At 50.5% G+C, this 24929-nt stretch overlaps 1 protein-coding gene across 1 annotated transcript in view; it reads left to right on the top strand.

Annotated features, from left to right (window-relative positions):
• Window positions 1–24929, top strand: part of ATP7B (ATPase copper transporting beta) — a 63221-nt gene that overhangs the window by 27403 nt on the left and 10889 nt on the right. The window contains 12 exon segments of the mRNA XM_082434384.1: window positions 1383–1640; window positions 3219–3382; window positions 4931–5092; window positions 7146–7222; window positions 8636–8810; window positions 9909–10142; window positions 10862–10953; window positions 17375–17502; window positions 17604–17758; window positions 18345–18479; window positions 21517–21711; window positions 23712–23894. Of these exon segments, the coding sequence (XP_082290510.1) occupies window positions 1383–1640; window positions 3219–3382; window positions 4931–5092; window positions 7146–7222; window positions 8636–8810; window positions 9909–10142; window positions 10862–10953; window positions 17375–17502; window positions 17604–17758; window positions 18345–18479; window positions 21517–21711; window positions 23712–23894 (1958 nt within the window).

Below are 24929 nucleotides of genomic sequence, written 5' to 3'. Positions count from 1 at the left end.
GCTGACATCCAAGGGGTGGAGTCATTCTGAAGAAGGACGAAGTCCAGGAGAGCAGAGCTGTGCTGGGTGAGGCGATGGTCTCTGCATCCAGAAGGTGGAGGGCTGTAAGGCCAGAGCACTGGAGGGTCTTCAGCGAAGGTGCTGAAAGTATCCATCAACTGCACTCTTAAAGTGAGTGGAAGTAGTTTTAGCACTTTCCAGAAAATGAACTTCTATGTTTTGCAGCTTCTATGTTTTGAAGTAAGGAGAGTTCATCATCAAATGATGTCATTTTCTCCTACATACTCTTCGAGGTATTTTGTGTCATAACAAAACTGTGACTTTTTGGAGTGATGAAATTTTCTGTATCTGGATCTGGTCGATGATTAGTTACATTGGTCTATATATGCGTGGTGGGTGGAGTAATGGCCCCCAAAGATGTCTGCTCCCTGACCCCTGGAACTTGGTGGGGAAAGGAGAACTTTCATTATTGGAGCTGGACTATTGGAAGTCCACATGGAAAGAAATTACCCTTGGTTATCACCTCAGACCTACACAGAAGTTAATTTGAAGTATATCAGTGGCCTGAATGTGGAGGTTCATTTAAAATAACCGAGGTGCTAGAAGAAAATGTCATGAATATTTTCAGTGTTGCGGTAGACACATCTATTAATAGAGCACAAAATGCACTCACCATTGAAGTTGGTTTAGTTGACTCTAAGTTGGGCTTCATTAACATCAAGGACTTCTTTTATCAAGAGAAATACCGTTAGATGAGGGTGAGAAAGCAAACCACAGACTGGGAGCCAATGTTTGCAGTGGGTACAGCTGACAAAGGGTTCCTGCCCAAAATGTATGTAGGACCTAGACAAAGGATGAGAAAAGGGCCAGCGACTCAACAGAGGTGTTTTGGGGCATTTTGATTCTCATGGGGAGGGAGAGGACCTGTGTTAACCAGGATGTGGCCAGGTGTAGAAGCTCGATTCCCTGCTGCATGCCTGAGGGGTTTGGGGCAAAGCATTTAATTTCTTGTAACTCTTTTCTTCACCTGTAAAATGGGGATGGTAGTAGTACTTGCCACAGGGCTATGTTAACAGTTAAAGGAGGCCAGACATGTGCTTAGCAGGGTGCCTGGTGTGTTCTTATCACTGCTGTTAACCGTCATTGTCTCGTTACAGCATTCATCTACCCAGAACATTCCGTCCTTGCAGTATCGGCGTGTTTTCCTATGTATGGAATCGAGTGCCTCCGTCTGGCTGTGGGGAGGGAGAGGCAGTGACGGAAACACCAGCCCCCCTTTATCTTCTCCAGGAACTTTCATCTGAACATTGTCAAGCTTGAGCCTCCGGAAAAAAAAATTATCCATTCTTCTAATTTGAATGATTTGTGACATTCTATCCTAGAAAACTGTTCCAGCAACCACGCTGGGAACCACAGTGCTGGGAGCGCCACGGGGCACACAGCGGCTGGTACACCTGTGTCCGTGCAGGACACGACTCCCCAGACCGGGGGGCTCCCTGCAAACCACAACCCCGGCCTCGTGTCCAAGTCCCCTCAGGCCTCCGAAACCGTGGCCCCGCAGAAGTGCTTTCTACAGGTCAGAGGCATGACCTGCGCGTCCTGTGTGTCCAACATAGAGAGGAACCTGCAGAAAGAAGCTGGTAAGAGGTCTCCACCATGCCGAGCTGGGATTCTGCTGTAGATGGTAGCGTGTAGACTGCTGGAGGCCACAGTCAGCAACGTGGGGCGGTGTGCCCTTGGCACAAGATGCCCTTGGGCATCACCACTGACTGTGTTTATCAGGAGCCCTGCTAACCTGGCGGCAGTTCATTGTATGATAGGATAGATGTTTGTCTAATGTTCTGGGGCAATTGGCATTCTGCTCTTTAAGAAGTACTTAGTTTGAGATAAAATGGATCTCTGAGTAAGTTAGCCGTGGGGAATCCAGTTTAAAGGTCAAGGTACTGTCATGGGTGGCCTCCCCAACTAGCTTGTCCTGGTAGTAGTCTGTGGTTTTCCCTTCCAAAGCCTCTTACGGTCAAACACATAAATAGCCTGCATTCTGTCCTGTTGTCATTGTAAATCATAGCGTGCTGTGGAAATGCCAAAGTTTTGTCCTCTAAACAACATTGCCAATCTGGTTTCTCAAACCTGAGAGTGCAGCTAAAATCCTGTCCCAATTTTTTGTTTGGAAAATATCTTAACTGTGACTCTGCTGGCCTCCGGGGTCACCTTCTCTCTTCCTGCGGCTCCGTACGTGGGTCCTTCTCCTCAGGCTCAAGGATGACATGTTTCCCGCCTCCTGCTCGTCAAACCTACAGCTTCCTGGAGCTCTAGAAGGTGGCTCTCAAAGCAAGGTGTTCTAGGAGCTCCTCTGTCGCCCGTGGGCTGGTGGCTCAGAAGCTAACCTGTGTCTCACAGGGCCCATGATTCTCTTCCCGACTTGAACCCCTCATACTTATCCCTTATGACATTCTTTCTAAAGCACATCATTCCTTTCATTTATGTGAATGAGCCTTTCTTTCCCCCTTTAACTAAACAACAGTGGTAGCAAGATTGTCCGCGGGATTTCTTTTTCATTCCTGAAAGTGATTAAAAACTGAAAAAGAGTAAGGAAAACCACTTTTGAAAATTATTTTTTTCTCCTGTGTCTGGAAGTGGAGAAAAAAGTACGTCTGTTATGTGACAGCAGTTGCCTGCTGCAGACTCTGTCCCTTGCTTTGAGGTGTGTGCCCGCACCTGTGTCCCCCAGAGCCTGACTCAGAGCAGAGCCCGCTGGGCCAACAGCATGGGCTGTGCCTGGGGGCGAGGCAGGCCTGCAGCACCTCACACGCCCCGCCCCAGACCCACTGAACCAGCGTCTTTGCTTTAACCAGGTCCTCAGGTGAGTCATATGCCCGATAAAGTGTGAGGAGCATCGTTCTAGAACAGTAGCTCTCACGCTTGGCTGTACATTAGAATCACCTGGAGAGCTTTAAAAATGGGGAAAAAAGATGCCTGGTATCCACCCTGAGAGATTCTGATTTAATTGGTCTGGGTTAAGAGTCAATCACCGGTCAGGTGATTGTTAAAAGCCCTCTCCCCTGCCTCCACCCCAGGTGATCCTAATGCACAGCCAAGTGTGAGAACCACTCTTCTAGAAGCTTCTGGGGCAGAGTTTTTTCTTTGTTAGCTTGTGTTGAACACATCATCCCAGAGGCCTTGCCTGGAGTGTTCCAGCTGTGCCCTGCTGGTTTCAGGGATTCTCTCTGTGCTGGTTGCGTTGATGGCTGGAAAGGCAGAGGTGAAGTATAACCCGGAAGTTATCCAGCCCCTGGAGATAACGCAGCTCATCCAGGACCTGGGCTTCGAGGCAGAGGTGATGGAGGACTACGCGGGCTCAGACGGCGACCTCGAGCTGACTGTAAGCGCGGCAGCTGGGCTGGAGCGGGGGCCGGGGGTGCAGGCCTGAGTCAGCCCGCAGAGGCCTTCTGACGGCAGCCGGGGCTGTGGTCAGGACGTAACCCCCTTCTTGCATGTATCCTGCTCGTTGCTATTGGGTTTTCCTTTGAAGCCAGCGACAAGGACCTGCTCGTTTCATGAAGGAATGTCCACTATGTCAGAAAGTCACAGGCGCGCGTCCCGTCAGGTCCCACCAGGCGCGTCAGGGTATCGGGAGGAGGAGGCAATGGCGTTGGAGGAAGAGGAATTGGAGACGGCGGCTGTCCTGAGCTTGTGGCTCGAGGGAGTCGAACAGGAACACGTCCCGTGAGGCCGAGAGGAAGCTGGAATGCCAGAGACGTCTCGAGGCCCCGGGACGGGATGGGAGTGAGCGAGGCAGCGGGGGCCACCTTGTAGGCACAGGCGTGTCTACAAGGTACTTGGTGACCAGAGTGTCCCCAGGCGCCCAGTCCGGGCGGAACGCCGGGGGTGGTGCTGTTTCCAGGGCTGCCGGGGAGCAGAGGGACGAGGCGCTGGTATTGTTTCCTGCCTGCCCACTGTTGCCAGCGGCGCTGGTCAACAAATCACTGAGGACAGAAGATAGCTCTAGCATTTCAAATATGCTGTGTTCACAAGCACTTCTGCGCAAAGCTCTCTTTGTGCAAATAAAGGGAGGCTTAGAAGGAATCCACAAGGAATTGAGTAATGCTGTTTACCGAAATGAAAGGGTCTTACCTCCTTGCTGTGTTTAGTCACTGCCATTAGCGGTAAGTAAATGTTTGAAGAAAAAGTACTGCGGACACAAGTGGCACTTTGAGCTCCTGAGAAGTGGTGTTCTTTGCAGAGCAAATCCTTTGCCCTGGCCGGGCCTCGGTGTGTGCGGAGGGGCACAGTGTAGCACTCGCTGGGTCAGACCTCCAGGGCCAGAGGTGCACATCTCTGCTCACACTACGGTGTGCAAATCTAGAGCAACACTATCAGTGGGGAAGGTGGAAACATTTTTTTGAACAATGTTTGTTTTTTTTTTATTACAGTGTCCTCTAGTTGTATTGTCGTCACATGCTCAGGCATTTTATGTCTGTATTTAATTTGTATTCTGGGAAGTGCCGACCACTGATACTCAGAAGAGGGAGTTGTCCGGCTTGCCTAATGCATAGTACAGGGGTGGCTGGCTCGCTTGGAACTGCTTTCTCAGCGCACACAGCACGGGGTGGCAGAAACGCATAACCAGCACAGGGCGTGGAGTGCTGTGAAAGCCCATTGTTAGCAGAGCTGGGAGTCGGGCCTCGGTCCTTGCCATCTGCTTAGTGATTGGTCTCCTGTACCCGAGTTGGGGAAGAACCACTGTTTATGTCCCCGAGGCTCCCGGGGGAATGTCCGGGGTGAAAATCTTGCACCTGGGGGTTGTGAGTCCAGCATCTTGGGAAGGAGGACGGACTTGTGGCTTGCCTGTTAACCCAACTCCCTGTGTGCCTTTGATGGGATCCTCTGGATCCTGGGTCAGTGGGGTCTTTGTCATCCTTTGCCGCAGATCACGGGGATGACCTGCACCTCCTGTGTTCACAACATAGAGTCCAAACTCACAAGGACAAACGGCATCACCTACGCCTCTGTGGCTCTCGCCACCAGCAAAGCCCACGTGAAGTTTGATCCTGAAATTATCGGTCCGCGGGATATTGTCAGAATTATCGAGGTAAATCATTTATCAAAAAAATATTGTACCCACCTTTTTAAAAACAGTGATTTATAATCATCATAGAAAAATGAGCAAAATATAGCTAAGCAAAAAAAAAAAAAGAAAAAAAAAATCACCTAATCTAAAATCCTTCAAGTTTTCCCACGGAAATAAGGTGACTCAACTTGTGAGGGATTAGTGAATATCAGATAATCTGAGGGGGGGAATCAGTGAATGGGTAAGAAAAAGATGGGGAGAAAAAGACATTATTATTGTTTTAATTTCAGATATTCCCTGAGAAACAGCAGTATTGCCAAGATTCCTGGCACGTGGTATTAAATTGCCTAATTGTGGGAATTCCCTGGCGGTCCAGTGGTTAGGACTCTTCACTTTCACTGCCGAGGGCCTGGGTTCGATCCCTGGTTGGGGAACTAAGATCCCACAAGCCATGCAGCGTGACCCCAAAAAAAGCTTGCCTAATTGTAATTTTTTTAAGTCATATTTACATCTGTGCCAAGTATCTACAGACCAAAGGAATGTTGGTGTTGGGAAGAATTACACTGCGTTTGACCACTCTACTAGGCCTCCTTTACAGCTGGAGAGTTTAGTCATTTCTCCTTTGGAAAATCAATCACAGTAGTTTTCTGTACTCCCACCCCCATCGTTGCCTCACTTTGTCCACAGACATTCTGTGTCCTCTCTCAGGTCTGTATCATATCACACCAGGAGAGGATGAGACTTAGTGGTGATCTGAATGGGTCAAGATGGTCAAAACCGAACAAGATGAACTCACAACAACTAATGGTGGAGTTTAGCAGGAACTACTGCTTATGAAATTCCTTATGAAATGAAACATCTCGTAGCAGGCTTCAGGTTGTTTTAAATTTCCGTGTGTGTGTGTTAAGAGAGATGCTGTCTGTTTTCTGGCCATGCAGAGCTCTTTGAGGTGCAAATACTGCTACTGCTGTTGGTACAGTGCCTCAGTCTTAGAGGCAGACAATGCAGCTTCTTTATCAGATGAGGAGAGATTCCCCCAGAGAGGTTAGGAGACTTTGATCCCTGGTACCCAGCTAAAGGTTGCAGAGCTGGTACTCCAACCCAGATCTCCTAGTTCCGAGCTCAGTGGGCATCCAGTTTCTGCCACCCCACGGGCCTTACAGAGCAGTAGTGATAAGGCATTAATGAGGGAGAGAAGTCAGCTGATGCACTAATCCTTGCTGGCCTCCACCCAGCTGCCCAGCCCGCTGCAGTCCCCTCCTTGTTCTTACTTGAGGTACATTGCCAATGTCTGGCCCCCGTTCCTGCACCTCTGGGGCATCTTTTCCTGATGTAATTAGGCCGGTATTAGTTGGAAAGGATTTGTCTTTAGATGGCCTTACATGCTCTTTCTTCCAACATAACTCTTAGTTTTTGTGTAAAATCCCAACATCAGAGTCCCGGGGTCCCTCTTTACATTGTGCTGACTGACAGGACATTTCCTGACAACCTTTCCTGTATAATTTTATACAGGGAATCAGAGATTTAGCGACCAGATCAAATAAGATAGAGAGGGTGGAGGAGCAAAACGGTGAAAGAATTGCTTGAGATAATCCCTGAGAAAACCACAGATACTGCCGGAGCCAAGGTCTGCTCGTTGGGAGAGGCCTGGGCTAGAGCCGGGGGACCTGCAGCTGGATTCAGCGCTTCCGATGATGCTGTAGCTTTGGACGGGAGTTTAATCTCTGACCTTCAGTTTCCTCCTGCAGAGAGCGATACTCCCGACCACTCGATACTGGGGAGTCCGTAACTCACAAATCCCGGGTTTATAACTCAGCATCGATCAGCTCAGGGTGTGCTAAGTCACCTCCCGGCATCTGCTGCCTTTGCCGACAGAAGGAGCAGGAGTCGCTGTGGAACCTCCGACGGGATCTGTACAGTGACGTGGGGACAGAAGTCACGAGCGGAAAAACCAATACAGTCCTCTGAGGCAGTTTTAGATTAACTTTCTTATTTCCAAAGATGTAAAATGGTTTCCACCGATGCCTATTTTAACCAAGTGCCTTCTTTCTTGTTTCCTCTTTTTAATAACAAGGAAATCGGCTTTCGTGTCTCCCTGGCCCAGAGGAACCCCAACGCTCATCACTTGGACCACAAGGTGGAAATAAAGCAGTAGGTAGAACACAGAAGATAAACTGTAGCTCTAAGGGCTGCCTCTCCCCTGGCCCGCCTCTACCTCGTTCGGTGCTAATTGGTGTCCCTGCTACCTCCACCTTCCACAGTGCCTTCTGTCGAATTAGTTGCCTTTACCCTCGTAATGTTAATCCTCTAAAACAATGCTGTTCCACGGTACCTTCTGCGGTGACAGAAACGCTCTATATCTGCACTGCCCAGTATGAAATGCAGCCAGTGTGACTCAGGGAGTGAATTTTTAATTTCATTTCATTTTGACTAATTTTAATTTAAATAGTTACCTACGGCTGGTGGCTAACAGATTGGACAGCGCTTACATTGGGAGGAAGGGAAGAGTGGGTTTTTTCTTTTATAGTATTTCAAGACTTTACTGGAGTGGGTCGAGATCTAGGATCCGAGGACAGGAATTACGGCCAAGTGGAAAGAAAATGGCTCGGGCAGCAGGAGACCTGAGCTCGTTCACTGTTGCAGATGTTCACTCATTCATTCAACAAACACAAGACCGCTGTTGCATGCAGGGCACTGTGCCGGGTGCTAGGGGTGAATAGGGTGTCACCCCTGCCTTAGAGGGGCCCTTGGTCGGGCTGGGAAGAGTGGGTGAGCAGTGATGCAGGTGGGTTCTGGGGAGTCTGGGAAGCTCACAAGCAGGGGACACACGATCTGAGCCTCAAAGAATGAGTGGAAGTTTGTTGGGCTGAGAGGAGTGGGGTAGGAAGCGAGGTCTTTTCGGGGCTTGGAGGCGGGGGCCTGGGAGTGTAAGACTCCGATCTCGCAGGCCCGTGGTCTTCAGATCGGCGTTGAGGCTATGCCTCCTAGAGCTTCCAGGAGCCCTTGGTTGAAATTTTGTGGATGGTGAGGCTGATGTGAGACCATGGCTGTCACCTGTGACCCCGATTTCAAACTTCATCGAGGCAGCTGCACTGTTCACACTGACTCTATTTTCAGTAATAGTTTAAAAGTTGAATGTATAAGTTTATACTAATGAAATGTTCCTTTTATCTGTTTTTTTCTTGGGAGTCTATAAACAATTGTGGTTTGAAAAAAGAGCGGTAGCAACCATAGGCGGAGGATGGTCAACCTCTTTGGGGCTGAATTCTCAGCTTCTGGACCTCGGTTGCCTCACCTGTAGACTGGAGGTGCCACGTCGGCCACGGGCAGGCAGGGGCTGTGTCTAAACGTCTCTGGAGCATGCTTGCAGTGAAGTTTAGACCTTTGATGTCCCCTCAGATGGCCGATGTAGGGAGAGAGCCTTGCTTTCACTTTAGCCCTTGCTGGTCTGTCCCAGACACGTGGCAGAGGCCAGTCTCAAACCAAGTCCTCGGGAGGGGCCGGGGCCGGAAGCCAGGTGACCGGCGGCACCTGATATGTCGGTGTTGCTGCGTTTCTTTCCAGGTGGAAGAAGTCTTTCCTGTGCAGCCTGGTGTTTGGCGTCCCTGTCATGGGTTTAATGATCTATATGTTGATACCCAGCCACGAGCCCCACGAGTCGATGCCTCTGGACCGCAACATCATCCCAGGACTGTCCATCCTGAACCTCGTCTTCTTTATCTTGTGTACCTTTGTCCAGGTGCGTATCGGGGGGTGGGCACACCTGCCCAGCGTGCCTGTGTGCGGCCAGCAGGCGCTCGGTCCTCTTAGGCCAGCACAGCCCCTCAGAGTGCTCCAAGTGCAGCTTCGTTGCCGCTTTCCCACCACCCAGCCAGCTGCTGCTTTCTTCTGTCTTATGACCAGCTGGGGGGCGTCCTCTAACGTGGGGGATGACACAGGGCCTGGTTTCACGGGCAGTTCCACAGATGACCGGACTCCCCCTGGAACAGCAGCCCCCTGCGGCAAGGCTTGGTGATCCATTGTGTCTTGTTTGCTTATCGTTCAGCTGAACTCGATGTTAGAAGCAGCAGCTGGACCACCCTGGAGCTCGTGCTGCTCTCTTCCACATCTTGGCTTGAACGACTGAAACGTGGTCCTGAGGAATCATAATTTAAAAGGGGCAGGCTTCGTGCTACTTCTGCCCTGGGGACCACATTAAGGAGCTAGCTGTATTTCTAGTGGGAAGTGTGCCTTCCATTTATTTTGGAATAAAATATAAAACTCCTGACTTAATATTAGAATATTAGAATTAATTAATATTAATTAGGATTATCTGGGGGCAAGTGTTTATAGGCTCAATTTGGTTTTTCCAGATCTTCATCTGCATAGAAAAAAACACATATTTACGTGCGTATATGTGTGTGTGTACATGTTCACATACTATATAGACACAGGCTTTTTTTTTGGCCGAAATAGGATAATACTAGATATACTGATTTATAACTGGCTTTTTCACTTAACCATGTACTGTGTACATCTCTCACACCGGCGGTTAGGGGTCCAGCACATTGTCTTCAGGGACCGCGTAGCACTGTCCACAGTATGAACGCACCATGATTTCTTTCACCGTCTTGAGCATTCTCCTACTGATGGACATCTAGGTTGTCCAGTGCTCTGGGTCTTAAAGGTCTCCCTGGATCAGCCACTCCTGTGGCCAGAAGTCCTCTGAATCAGGAAGTACATTTCATACACGTCACTTATGGAGGAAAAAGCAATGTCAGCTTCCAGGGGGAGCCCAGGGTGTTTACAGCCCCGAGGGGCCTTGTCACAAAGGTCACTCTCCCTCCCCACCTTTCAGTTCCTCGGGGGCTGGTACTTCTACGTTCAGGCCTACAAATCTCTGAGACACAGGGCGGCCAACATGGACGTGCTCATCGTGCTGGCCACGAGCATCGCCTACGTCTACTCCCTCGTCATCCTGATGGTGGCCATCGCCGAGAAGGCGGAGAGGAGCCCCGTGACCTTCTTTGACACTCCCCCCATGCTGTTCGTGTTCATTGCCCTGGGGCGGTGGCTGGAACACGTGGCAAAGGTAAGTGCAGCCTCAGGTTAAAGGAAGAACTGTTTCCTCAGTAACACAAACCTTAATTTATCTGAGCGCCATGTTTAGAATTACTAATCGTACGCAATCTAGGGCAAGGCTTAAAGAAACGTGAAACCTACGTAGAATTAGTGTTCTGACCACTAATCTCCAAACCAGTCACTGCTTCTGAAATCCCAGCTAATCTGGTTAATTATTAAAACCTTTGTTCAGATGCATCATGCAGTGGAAAGAACCCTGGATTTCAGGTCAGAGCTCATACCACCTCTTGGTACATAACTGAGTGTGTAGCTTCCTAGTCTAGAAATCCACATTTCCACCATAGGGTCGTGCCATTTTTAGCACCCTGCGTTGTTCCCAGATTTCAATGTATTCTAATATAAGAGAGTGGGACTCAGGTCCTAAAAGAAATTAAATTGAACCTAAAAGAAAACAGTCAGTGGGCACACTGGCATTGTTTCTTCAATCTGAAATGTAATTCATAGAACTCAGTTGCACTGTACACTCAGCGCAGTGATGGCACGGCTGTGTGTTGATGGGCAGTGAGTGACACTCATCCCGGGAGAGCCCGCAGGCGTGCAGAGGGGCCGTGTTGCGGAGGCAGCCTTTTCTTGCAGGGTTTTCTCTAACACCAGCCTTGTGATTGATGGTCTGGGTTTGCACAGGCCAGCTTAGTATCGCTCTCATTTTACATTCTGGTTATTTCTTAGAGCAAAACTTCAGAAGCCCTCGCCAAACTCATGTCTCTACAAGCCACAGAAGCCACCGTCGTGACCCTTGGGGAGGACAACTTAATCATCAGGTGGGTTGTCTTTGTCACACGTCCTTGATCGATTTAGATCAGCCTGTGTGCTACACATCACACACCCATCGTGTATAGGACATGACACTAGACCTGGTGAGGGCCGGCAAAGACGGTACAGTAAGATGCCCCGTCTCAGTCCAGTTAAGTAAACAAGGCATTTATATACTAAAAGATAAGCAAGGGTTCAAGGGGGTGTATGTTTGCTAGATGATGAGTGAGAGGTACAGGCAGTATTTCTGGAACTTACGAGAGGAAGACTAGTGGTGGTCAAGCAGAGCTTCACAGAAATGGAGTTTGAGCTGGGTCTCGCCTGCAGGATCTGGAGGATTCGGACAGGCTGAGAGATAGGGGTTCAACTTGCCAAAGAATAAAAATGGGAGAACTATTTTTCTTCTTTATCAGGTTGGTAGACATTAAAAACAATAATGCTCATTGTCGTTATTGCTGGGACTTATATAGCATTTACTATTTGCCAGATGCTATACTAACCTGTTTGTATTTAATCTGTCCAAAAAAAAAAAGCTTTATGAGGAAGGAACTCTTACTACCCTTATTGTACAGATGCAGAGACTGAGGTTCAGAGAGGCTATGCAACTGGCCCAGGGTCACACAGGAATTAAGTAGTGGAATTAGGACAGAACCTATGCTGCTGGTTGCAGAGCCTGTGTTCTTTACACTTACATATACTGACTCTTAAAGCATATTTAATAATGTGGGCATTTTTACAGGCTAAGGCTTCTGTATTTCCCCAGTCAGCCTCATTTTCCTCTTCTAGGCAATGGTTATTTCTAGGCCTCCCTCCCATTCCTGAAATCTCTCTGGGCCCACCACTTTCCCCTTTAGCCTGTGATCGCACTTCTGACTTGAAAATAGAAACTGTGATGGGAGACCCATCAGTTTCCTGTCACTCAGCCTGCAGAGCTGCCTTTCCCCACCGCACCGGTGGAAGAAGAGGCGTCCCCCCGCCGGGGCCTCTGCTTAGAGCCATCCTCTGTCGAATTCTTACCATCTCCAGTGTCCCTGTCTCTGCTGATTCTTACCATCCAGTACGACTTACTCCAGACTCTCCCACGACTGCAGCAACCATCAGTGCAGCAACCATCAGTGCCCCTCCCACTGTGCACCCGCCGGTCCATCACACTCTTGCTGGTTTCCTAGCTGTGTCTCCGAGAGACAGGCCCCTGAGGCCAAGGCGGGTCCCTTCCTTCCCGAGGGCCACTGGGCGAACCTCTGTTGACAACGTGGGCCAGTGAGTGAGACGTGAGGATTGAAAGTTTCCGAGGCTCAGGCTGACCAAGCACAGCAGCACCGGCTTTTGCCTGCGCACTGGTTTTTAAGTAAGAATCAGAATTACGGCAGTGACGGCTGAGATTGGAGAGTTTGCCGTGTGCCACGTATGCTACCCAGCACTGCGCATAGATAATCGAATGTAACCCTGATGGCTGCCTCGTGAGGGGGGCGCCCTCGTGACCCGCCTTTCCTCAGGAGGAGCCTCCAGCTCAGGAGGGAAGTACCTTGTCCAGAGTCCGTGGCAGGTGAGCAGCAGAGAGGGGGCTGGGCCCCTGGAGACACAGCCTCCTGCTCAGCCTCTCGCTGACCTGTCGTCTCCCGGCCGGGAGGAGCCCGTGTGACAGCGCAGCTGGCTCGTGACTGCTTCGGTGGCTCTGCACGGTTGTGTACCTTGGCTGCCTTTTTTCTCGTAAATTAATGACGTGAGAGTGTCTGAGCTGTGCAGACGTTCAGATTGGGAATCGAGCCATGAACAGCTGCGTTTACTCTCTGCCTTTCATTTCGAAGGGCCTGTGACGGCAGGATGCCAGTGCCCGGGCAGCTCCACTGATTTGAGTACAAGGAGATGTGCATCTTTGCCAGAAGGCTCAGGCCAGCCGCGATGCCGAAGGAGGGCAGGCCCACACCTGGCACCTCCTGGTTCTTTTCCGCACCGTGTGCCTGGCTTCTGCCATCACGTGTGGTGGTACCACTTTTTAAGCTAGGAGCCAGAAGACCAGAGTCCCTTCTGGCTTTGCCTGAGACAGGCCATGTGCTTGGAGCTGGGTTCCCGCCTGTGTTTTGCAGTTCGTGTCCGTCAGACAGACAGACGGGGGTGGTCACTCCTACCCCCCCTTCCTGACGGGGTGCTTGGGCCGTGGTCACACCTGCCCTGCCAGGGCCAGGGCCGCTCTCTCGCCTCCTGTAACGTGGCGTGTGCTGTGCCAGGGGCCCCAGGCAGCCTCCTGCAGGGCCTGGGCCTCTGCCGGCGTGGACAGGTCTGCGGCGCCTCCTGCAGGCCACCGGGGCTTCGTGCCTCAGCTGGCTCCTTTCAGAGGGACTCAGCCCGTCCCTCTGTCTGTCCCTCCGCCAGGCGCACGTGTCCTTCCTCTCCGCCCGGAGTCTTGGGCGACAAGAGCATCTGCGTAGGTGATCAGTGGTAATTTCTTCCCTAGCTGCTACTTGGCGTTTCCCTTTGTGCGCTCTCTCCGCGCTCCTCATTCCTTAAATGTGGGTGATAGTCGGGGTTTCAGCGTTGGCCCTGTTGTCTTTGTGTGTCAGAGGCTGCTGGGCCCTCACACCCGCCCCCCGACTCCCTGTCTTCATTCTCAAACCCACGTCAGATCTCAGTGGGCGTCCTCTGCGACCCCTTCCCTTCCCTCATCCACACAGCTGGTCTCCGTCCTCTTGATGCTGGCTCCACAAGCTCTGGTGGCCCCGGCCACTGCCCCTCCCACCGCTGCCGTGCTTGTTCAGGCCACCGGGCTCTCTCCCCTAAAGCCCCTCAACAGCCCCTCCCTGGCCCCCTGCTCCAGCCTTGTCTCCTTCCTGATGTTTTCCACATGCAAACCATCCAGCTCTTGGAGGCGCAGATCTGATACTCTGTAGCTGCCCATCCTCTGGAGGTTTAGGATAAAGTCTGCATCCCTAGATGCTTAGACGTGCACGTGAGACTTGGCATCTGCGCCTGTGCCTCCTGGGCTCAGCCTCTGGTCCTGACGTCCCTCCGTCTCCTCCCGGCCACCCCCTGGCGGGTCCCAGGAAGAGGCGCCCCTGCACTCACCCACCACCCTCCCTCCAACCAACACCTTTCTTCCTTCCCCTTCGCCTGATCCCTTGTCCCCTGGTCAGACTGCCTTGTCCTCTGGGGCCTGGAGCATTGGTGCCTCCAGTCGTCCTGGGACTACATAGCAGGTGCTCAGATCCTCACTAGTTGAATGCATGAAATGACTGTCAGATGTTAAAGAAACGCGTCATACACGTGCGTGTGCTTGACACTGTGAGGCCTGCACAGCGGGTCCCCAATCTCCCACGTTGAAGTGTTCTGTTTCTTATAATTAGGAAAACGGAATTACACATTTTACATAGCCCAGTGGCCCTTCTCTTGTAAGTTTTTTCTTCGTCTTTTTGCTTTGTGTTAGATGAGGCAGGAGAGTAGAGAAGAGGGGGCAGGTGAGGTGAGCAGGCTGCCGGCAGAAACCCTCAGAGCTGAAGAAATGCTCGGAAAAAACTGTATTCCCACAGCTTGGCGTCTGGGGGACATGAGCTTCTGAAGCAGAAATGCGACTGGGAATTCACCAGAAGGAGCCACCTGCCCCCCTAGAGGGCTGTTCCCCGTAAACTCGGCTGTTCAGAGTTAGAAAGATACGGTTAATTCAGATCAGAGGGGAAATTCAAAGTTAGATGAAGCGGAGATGAGCCTCACTAACGATTTCTTAGAAAGACACCCAGTGGACATTTGAGGCAAGAATCACGATTTTTAAGCAAACATTTTAAAGCTTAGGAGTCAGGTTATGGGAGAGGAGGCTCTGCCCACAGCCCCGTCGTCACCTCCTTTCTACGGGAGCAGCTGCTCCTTCTCTGACACAGGCTTCTCTTGCCGCGGAGACCTCTCTGGACAGTAAACTCCAGGCTGTGCAGATGGGCCTCGGAAGGCAGTTTTGGAGCCTGGGCGTCTCCATCTCTGGGAGACTCTAAAAAGCAGCAGAGGTTATTCTCGGTTGTAGAGATCCTCCCCTTCTTTTTATTTACTGTCCCCCCAGTCACCAAACAGGTTTACACATCTGTTCCCAGCACTCAAGACTCAGGCTGCTGCCTGCTTCCCCTTTAAAGGTCTCCCCTTTTCCGTGCTCCCTTTCTTTTATTGTGGCCATTACTGAACTTAAATAAGCCAGCTTGACTTTAGTTACTAGATCATAGACCTGAGAGTTTTGTCCTGTGTGTAACCCCAGCCCAGCACAGTGCCTGGTACATAGAGGCCGGTCAACAGTGAACACGTCCATCAGGTGACGGTCAAAGTCACCAGCACTGACTGCGCAGCGGGCCCTGCTCTGGGTGCCCACAGGCAGCATCTCGGGTCAACCTGGGAACAAATAGGGGTGACTGTCACCTACCTCACGTGGTTTGGGGAGGATTCACGTCAATATCGAGCGCAGCACCTGCGCTCAATACATGTCTGGTTTTCCTTCTCCGATAAGGTGGCTTTTTGTACCCTCTCTCTGTGATAGTTTCAGTGTAGTCTTTGTAGAATGAAAGGAAGGCATAAAATAACCTCAGAGCCCTGCTTGTTCTACGCCCCTGCTTTTCTGACTTTCTCACCATTGGTTCACGAGCCAACGTTACATATACAGTTAAGTAAATTTGGTCCCTGTGACGCTTTCAGAGAGGTGCTGCCAGAGCCGTCCTCGCCCCCTGGATGACTCTATTCCTGCCGTCCCCTCTGGTCCCCCCATCTGTCTCTCTCGCTCTCTGTGGGACCGTTCTCCCCAGCAGACAGTTCACACATACTCACAATTCACAATTTCCTGTCTTAATCCACACGCTCTTCTTCTGCTGTTCTTCTCTTTCACACGGCAGAACTTCTTCTGAACGTTGTCTTCAGCTGCTTTCTTGTTTCCTCACCTCCCAGCCTCTCCTCAGCCCGTTCCAGCCGACCTTGTTCCTCCACCAGTTTCTGAGATCCCTTTTGCCAAGGACATCAAGTCATTTCCATGAACCAAATCAACCATTGCTCTTATTTAATCCTCATTGCAGCCTCTCACCAGCATCTACCCCCTTTTCTGTCCCTTTAAAATACACCTTTTTTAAAAATTTTTTATTGAGAGATAACTTACCTTCACTGAAGTACACGAATCCCAGGTGTATGGCGTGATGAGTTTTACGCGTATCTGTGTCTAGGTAGTGACCTGCCCGTATGCGACGCGGTGGGATGGGCGCTCCGTCCTGAAGGCCCCACTCCGTCCTTTTCCGCCCCCATCCCTCGCTGGCCCTTCCGCCTGCTCAGCCTCCCGACATGCGCGTGTCCCAGGGCCCGGGTCTCTCTTCCAGGCACGCTCCTGAGGAAGCTCGTACCATTTCAGGCTTTAGATCCTGTCTGTGTTGTGACAGCTTCCCCATTTGAACTCTAGTCTCAGCCCGAATCCAGCTTTCAGCTCCCTGCTCTCCCGACTTGACATGTCTACGTGGAAGTCAAGTAGGCATCTCGGACCCGACATGTGAGAACAGAGATCTTCATCTCATCTCCTCTCCCTCCCGTGGCCGCTTCTCCGTAGGCGTCTCCATCTCATTAAACAACTTCTCATCCACCCAGTTGCTCAAACTGAAACGAGGAGCTCATGCTTGCTTCTCTTATGCGCTCAGCACGTACACACATCTTGCTGACACGTCATGCCCCCCAAAGTTCCCAGGCATCTCTTCCCTCCGCCTCCAGCCCAGGCCACTGCTGCCACAGCCTGACTCTCCTGTCAGCTTCTACTGTTGCCCCTACAGCCCATTCTCATGCAGCAGCCAGAGAGCTGACTTGAAAATGCGAACCGGCTTATGTCACTTTCCCGCTAAAAACCTTAACACCCGAAGCCCGCACTTTGCCCTGCAAGACCCGACGTGGTCCGGGTTCTGCCTGCTTCACTCGTGTCCCTCCAGCCATGCTTGCTGGCTTCCTATTTATCAGAGGCCCCCTCCGTCCCGCCTCAGGGCCTTTGCATTAGCTGTTTTCTCTCCCTTGAGTTTTCTTTCCCCGTATATGGGGCTCTCTTGTCGTCCGGCTCTAATGTCATCTTCGCGTGAGGCCTTCCCACTTCTCTCCTCCTCCTCCACCACCGAAGGAAGCCCTCCGGTCACATTGTTGTCAGCACAGCACTTATTTAAGACCTGGGACTATCTTGCTTGTTGTCTGTTTGCTCCACAGAACTGTCCTCATGAGCGTTGGGGCTTGGCTGTCCTGCTCACAGCCGGCTTCCCAGGAACTAGGACAGTGCCTGGTACTTAGCAGCTGCACAGTTTGGACTCAGTCTGTAAACGGTGGATAAAGTGGTTACTGCCGCTCAGTGTAAAGCAGGCGGTTTGTCTAGAAGCCGACCTGGGTGACAGGCCAGGAGGGTGAGCTCGCGTGCGCGGCCCCCGAGGGTAACCTGAGTGGCGTCTGTTGCAGAGAGGAGCAGGTGCCCATGGAGCTGGTGCAGCGTGGCGACGTCATCAAGGTCGTCCCCGGGGGCAAGTTCCCAGTGGACGGGAAAGTCCTGGAAGGCAGCACCATGGCCGACGAGTCCCTCATCACAGGTGAGGACTCCGTCCCTGTGGGTGGGCGTCAGCACCCTGGCCAGGCCCCAGGGGTGCCGACGGGGCTCAGCGCGTGGCGTTGGTCTCCTCTCCACCTCTAGGAGAGGCCATGCCCGTCACGAAGAAGCCCGGCAGCACGGTGATCGCCGGGTCCCTGAACGCCCACGGCTCCGTGCTCATCACTGCCACCCACGTGGGCAACGACACCACCTTGGCTCAGATTGTGAAGCTGGTAGAAGAGGCTCAGATGTCCAAGGTAATGAAGGGATTTTATTTTTTATTGTATTTATTTATTTTAAAAATCAATTTATTAATTTATTTATTTTTGGCTGCATTGGGTCTTCGTTGCTACGCACGGGCTTCCTCTAGTTGCGATGAGCAGGGGCTACTCTTTGTTGCGGTGCATGGGCTTCTCACTGCGGTGGCTTCTCTTGCTGCGGAGCATGGGCTCTAGGCGTGCGGGCTTCAGTAGTTGTGGCTCACGGGCTCTAGAGCACAGGCTCAGTAGTGTGGCGCACGGGCTTAGTTGCTCCGCGGCGTGTGGGATCTTCCCGGACCAGGGCTCGAACCCATGTCCCCTGCATGGGCAGGCCGATTCTTAACCACTGCGCCACCAGGGAAGTCCCATGAAGGAATTTTAAAAGCAATATAACACCAGCTTCCTCTGTTTAGAAATTATTCCTAGAGTCCCATAGAATCAGGCAGATTTTACTGAGTAGAGAGACTGACTAATAAATGTAGTTAATGAGGGAGCTAGGAATCCCAGTGCTTGTCCGTGCTTGTGGCAGTTTATTTCTTTGGAGATTGTAATTCCCCGCGGTCTTCGTGTTTTGTTTCCGTAGGCACCCATTCAGCAGCTGGCTGACCGGTTTAGTGGGTATTTTGTCCCGTTTATCATCATCACTTCAACTTTGACGTTGGTGGTGTGGATTGTAATCGGCTTTATCGATTTTGGTGTTGTTCAGAAATACTTCCCTGTAAGTTGAATGCTGTGGGCAGTGTGCTTGTTGGGTTTTAAATAATCGATTGCCATTAATCCTATTTTTTCACGTCTTAGATTCATTGGGCTTTAATTACCCATTACATCTTATTTGCTTGCTTCACTTATTGACAGCAAAACCTCAGCCAGGGTGGGACAATCCTGGCTACGCAACTACGCAACTCCTGCAGGTTTTTACTAAAGACGACTTTTGCTTTCTAGTTAGATAATTTCAAACACCAGTGGCTCTCAGGTGTAATGCTTAAGGCATTTACATTTTGCGCTATTGGCCATTTTTGAGGTTATGAGGCACACATCACAGAAGATAGGTCACGTCAGTCACAATCACATGATAATATTATTTAACCAGTTTTAAGAAAAATAGATTTTTTGCTGGCTACCTCCAAATAGACCATCTAACCTTGCGGCTTCCCAAGTAATACTAATAGCTTTTTAATAATTATGTATTAAACATTATATATGAAGCAATGGAATATACATTTTTGAGTTTAAAAAGTGGACAAAGGATACTAGCTTAGGAAATACAGTTTTATCAAAATTCAAAAAAAAAAAAAAACGAAACTTTTCTGCTTCAGCAATAAGAACTTACATACATCAGTGATTCGCAACTGGGAGTGGCTTTGATTCGGTGATGTCTGGAGGTGTTTTTGGTTGTCGTGGCTGAGGAGGGGTGCTGCTTGGCCTCTAGCATGTATGGTAGGAGCCACGGCTGCTGCTAAACATCCTACAACACACAGGACAGGTCCCCACAACAAAGAATTATCTGGCTCCAAACGTCAATAGCGCTGAGTTGGAGAAACCTGGATAGACATAAAAAGCTAATGGCCCACTTGGAGTAGTATTTGATAACTGCCCAGTGAGTAGAACAATGTTTTACCTTATTTTTTTAAAATATCTCATACTAAACCCAGTCTAATATGTATTTTACCTTAGAGCCATAAAATAAGAAACTGGAAATACAGAATGGATAACTTTTTCCTTTTTAAAAAATTTTTTATCCGTAGTTAAAGGCATATCATATATCCTTGGTGTACTTGTCATTCACTTAGATGTGATTTTCCTCCCTCAAATTTCCTATCTTAAAATGTCCAAGTGAAACACTTTCTGACATCTAGGGAGATTTCAGTGTTTTAAGAGTAGCCTGTGACTGTATTCCTAGAATTTGCCAGTGGCTATTATGGCACCTGACCGCCAAGAAGTTTGGCTTTTGTGGGAGAGCAGCTCATTGGCATGTGGCTATGGGAAACTCAGTCCTAAACAAGTTGCAATATGTGACTTCCTGCTGTTCCCTACCTTTCCATCTTACTTTCGCTTCTTTTGTTTTTATCTGCAATATCAGGGAGGATGCTGGCAAATGAGGTACTGCATGTTCCTTTAAGACATTGTTGTCACTCTGCTCTGTACAGATCATCTGTAGGGACAGGGTTCGTGTCAACCTCTAGAAGTCCACCCCACTCCTCTCAGAGTGCCAGGTGTGATTTTGACAAGAATTTCTGGAGGTTAAAAAAAAAAAAGAAAAAGAAAACGCTTCATCCTTACCTCTAAAAAATCACATTATGTGTTAAACAGCATGTCCTTCTACCGAAATCAAACTGTTTCTGTGAAAATTGAATGACCCTTAATAATGTAGCTTATTTTAGAATCTGCCTTTCAAAGTCAAAGAATAGAGGGTAGATGGATCTAAGGAGATTGTGGTCTATATCCTCGATTTAGAAAACATGCATTTTACTGTAATTAAGTGAATACAGCATCTCTCAATTGTTCTCCAGAGATACTAGCCATTTTGAAAGATAAACCAAGATAACTCAAGATGTTAGAATGCAAATAATCATACCAATATGTGTCACCAGGTAACTGGGAAGGAGACCTGTATTTTTTTGGTTTTGGATTTTTATAAAGGAAACAGTGGTGAGAAATAGAAGAAAATAAAGATGGCTCCAAATCCCATCCCTATATGCACTTTTCTGCACTTTGGTGAACATCTTTCCAGGATTGTTGAAAGGCTACCTAGAGATATAGGCAGATAATTTTGCACTAATTAAATCACAAGACATGCCATTTTATGCTTCTTTTTTTTTAATTCAGCAACTACTACATATGCTACATATGCTAAAGAAATGACATCTCTTTCCATGTCAGTATGTATACATCATCATTTTAACATCTGCATAATATTCCATTATGCATGCCCTACCTGCAGTTTAATTAACCAATCCCCCATTGGTTGTTTCCAGTTTTTTCGCTTTATGAAAAAGCACTGTGAGAAATATCCTTGTATCTTTTCCCACATGATTATTACCTTAGAGTTGATTCCTTGGAGAGCTATAGTTTTTTAAAGCTTTCATAATAATAAAAATAATAATGATAATGTAGTAGCTATAATTTCTCAGGAGCCTCTCTCCTACGTCAGGTGTTGTACTATGTATATTTATGTTTGTATGTATGTGTATGTATGTTACCTCATTTAATCCTTACAAAAACCTGTGAGCTGGGTATTATTACCTCCATGTTGTATGTGAGGAAGCTAAGACACAGTGTCAGAGCCAGGATGTAGACCTACGCGGTCCAATTCTAGAGCCTGTGCTCTTCCCCTATCAGGGATTTTTATGTGCCTCTCTCCTCTCATAATGCCTTTCCCTGAGGAAAGCCTGTAGGATCAGGTTGGAACAGTAGGATATGCAGCAGTAAAGTGAACCACGAGATGCCACCAAAGCAGAGCGGGGTACACCGTGTGTCCTAGAGCCCAGCTCATCACGCCAGTTCAGGTCCCCCACCTGTGCTGGAATGTTCTTTTTTTTTTTTTTTTTTAATTAATTTTTATTGGAGTAGAGTTGATTTACATGGCTGTGTCATTTTCTGCTGTACAGCAAAGTGAATCAGTTGCATATACCCACTCTTTTTTAGATACTACTCCCATATAGGCCATTACAGAGTGGAATGTTCTCATATGATCAGAATTCTGTGCGATGCCTCATCTAACTCTCACCCTGCCTCTGTCTCTTTCCTCCCGTCAGACGTCCAGCAAGCACATCTCCCAGGCAGAGGTGGTCCTCCGGTTTGCATTCCAGACGTCCATCACGGTGCTGTGCATCGCCTGCCCCTGCTCTCTGGGCCTGGCCACGCCCACGGCCGTCATGGTGGGCACGGGGGTGGCCGCCCAGAATGGCATCCTCATCAAGGGAGGCAAGCCTCTGGAGATGGCCCACAAGGTTGGCCCCCGCTTCCTTCGAGGTCTTGGCTGGGGTGATTTTGTAGCTGTATGCTGCGTGATTTTGTTTTGTTTTGTTTTTTTTTTGACTTAGAGAGTCCTAGTGAAAATAGTACTTGTTTAAATTTCATATTCAGAGAAAAACCTGAAAGAGGACTGAGGGTAGCTCTGCTAATTAAGTAAAACAGGAAGCCAGGACTAACTGGTAATGACAACAGGACCGGCCGCAGCTCACGGTCAAAGACCTAAATGCTGTATAAATATTAATTTAATCTCATCGACAGCCCTGAGGTGGGTGCTGCTTGTTTCCATTTTACGGGTGAGGGAAGTGCAGCAGGAGGGCGCTGGGCGACTTGCCAAAGGCCTGCACTAAGATGTGCAGCGCCGGGCTCACGGCCAGGTGGTCGGGCTCCGGGGAAAGTAGCTGCGCTGTCTCCGCGTGATCGGGGAGGGTCCTGGGACCTCGGAGTGGAGTAGCAGGCAGCAGTGTCTATGGAGAATCTCCCTTCAGCCCAGCAGTCCCCAACCTTCCATCCTCCCTTTATTTCTTCGGTATCTGTTGAGCGTTTACTCTGTGTGGGTCCTGTGCTGGGCCCTGGCTCTCAAGGACCTTACAGTCCAGCAGGAAAGACAGACATGGAGCAGGCGAGCAGCAGACGCCATGGAGAGCGTGAGATGCCGTGAGGACAGTTCCTCAGGGGCCTAACCGTAGACCCGTGTGTGCTGGACGGGGTGGGCGCTGGTGCAGGTGCTCAGGGGAGGTCTGAGACCTGTCAGCTGACAACAGAGGTTGGGAAGGGTGTCCCGGCCGTGGGACCAGCACGTGGAAAGGACCCGGGGGTGGGGGCCGTGCTGCCTGGTCCCAGACTCCGTAGGACTGGAGACCGTGAACATGTCCCCGCCATTGTGTCCCCAGCATCTTGCCCAGTGCCTGGCACGTTGGAGTCACTCCACAGTTATTTTCTCAATAACTAAATGAGGACCAGAAAGAGAGAGAAACTGACAGGAGATGAGGGCACTGAGGGAGGAAGGAGGGGAGAGAGGGGCCTTGAAGGGCTTTGGAGGGTTATTCAGTCCAGGTCCAGAGCTTAACCAAGAACAGCAGGGACACACGGGGGCAGGGGCGGGGGTGAAGCGCCTGTAGGGGCTGGATTGCACGCTGGGAAGATCGTCCTGGCGGCGGAGCGGGGGCTGGGCTAGAAGCTGGCCAGGACTGTCGGAGGAAGGCCAGTTAACAGTGGTGAAGAGGCCCCACTCAGTCAGAAACAAGAAGCGGAGCTGTTGTTTGCTAAATGAGGGAGAACCGAGCCTGCGGCATGCAGTCTGAGCACAGCAAGGGCTGACCTTGTGTCGGGTCCAGGGAAGCGTGGAGCGAGGGAACTGGTGGGCTCCGGCCACGCAAGCCCAGGCGCCGAGTGTGGCTGCTCCCGCCGGGCTGAGCTCAGGCCCCTGGGGACCCGTGCCAAGCTGCCGCTGACCAAGGGGGACAGGTCCCCAGACTAGCTCTGCGGTTACTCGTTATTATGGCCAAGGAACACTCCCTTCCTTTTGTGAACTCGGAATTCGAGAACACTGTTCTCCGTAGGCTTTTGCACTGATGCAAGCCGGAGAGAACAGTGGTTGACCCGGCAGATAGCGGTGGGCCGGGAGATGGGCAGACCCCCCGGGGTCACGCTCCTGACCCGACACGAGGAGGGGGCCGCACGGCGTTGCTGCACGGTGATGCCTCCTTGTTGCATCAGAGTGAGAGCTTCTGGCTCGACCTGGTCACGGTTATGCCCGAGTGTGGATTTTTTTTAACTGGGCAGAGAGGGAGACAGTGTTTTGGCAGCGGGAGTGGTTGAACCTTGGGACGGACGCAGAGGATTCTGTAGCGTGTCGTGAAGGAGTGTATTGTGACCTGCTTGGGTGGGTTGAGTGAAGTTCTGCCTCGGGATCGTGAGGACTCTGAGAGTCCCTTCCATCTGTGTTTTGGTCACTGAGATGCGGTTTTTTGGGCAGATAAAGACTGTGATGTTTGACAAAACTGGCACCATCACCCACGGGGTCCCCAGAGTCATGCGGGTCCTCCTGCTCGTGGACGTGGCCACGCTGCCCCTCCGGAAGGTGCTCGCTGTGGTGGGGACTGCGGAGGCCAGCAGTGAACACCCCCTGGGCGTGGCAGTCACCAGATACTGTAAAGAGGTAGGTGGACTGAGCGTTGCTGGGCCCTCGCTCCCCCGGCTCCCCCGCTCTCCCCAGCTGGGCCGGAAGACTCCGGCCTCCTTCCCCCTCACACGCCTTTCCTCCTCGCTGCCCCTGGCCCCCACGTCAGCTGCCTCCACGGAGGCCTTGGCTCGTGTGGTCTGGAAACTGCTGAGCAGGCCCCCTGGAGCAGGTGGGGATGCAGCGCACAGCGGCAGGTCCCTTGTCACGCTTCCAGATCATCACAAAGCAGTTCAGTGTTAATGAGCTAATGGCCATTCATTAGGCATTTCCTGAGCATCCCGAGCTCAGGGGAGTAAGAATTCATAAGATGCGAGCTCTGCCTGCTGGGAGTTGATGGTCGGGTGGGGAAGACAGGCGTATTCGGTCCCTCACGAGCGCTTCGTGCAAAGGGATGCAAAAACGAAGGGGGTGTTGGGGCCAGGTCGGGAGAAATCCATTCCCCTGGGAACTCCTGAGACGGAGAGGAAGCGGCAGAAGTGACCAGAGGACGGTGGGTTGTTGGCACAGTTAGTGGGGAGCCTTCATCCTCTGGCCTCTGCAGAGGAGAGGGCCTAGCTAGCTTTCTCTGTTTTCAGTCTGCACGTGGAGGCAGCAGCATGTGCCAGAATACTGCCCTGAAAACATGTAAACTGTCTGAACGGTACAATTATCAGTAAATGTAGAAGGTGACATGGATGCCTTGGGGAAAAGTTGACAACTCTTCCCGGACAGGGAATCTTTCACAAATCTCATTTCGCGTCGTGTCCTTTGTGTAGGGTGCGGCTGTTTCCCCTCTCATCCTTCTGATGTTTCAGAACGAATTCTGCTCACCCCCAGGCATCCTTCCTTTGGGTTCTGTTACCCAAATAAACCCAGCCCTTCCCTTTCTCCTGCCACGTAGGCCCTCCCCGCCAGGGTCTGGCCATGGGCAATTATCTCTTGATGGCCTTAAAACAGTTTGTTACCACTTACCTATTCCATCGTTTTTATGAAATTATTTGCAACATAAAAAGAAAATCTTTCTTCCCTTTG

Source organism: Balaenoptera physalus (assembly GCF_965194825.1).
Source record: "Balaenoptera physalus genome assembly, chromosome: 18".
Classification (NCBI taxonomy): domain Eukaryota; kingdom Metazoa; phylum Chordata; class Mammalia; order Artiodactyla; family Balaenopteridae; genus Balaenoptera; species Balaenoptera physalus.
This window is presented reverse-complemented; position numbering and strand designations above follow the sequence as displayed.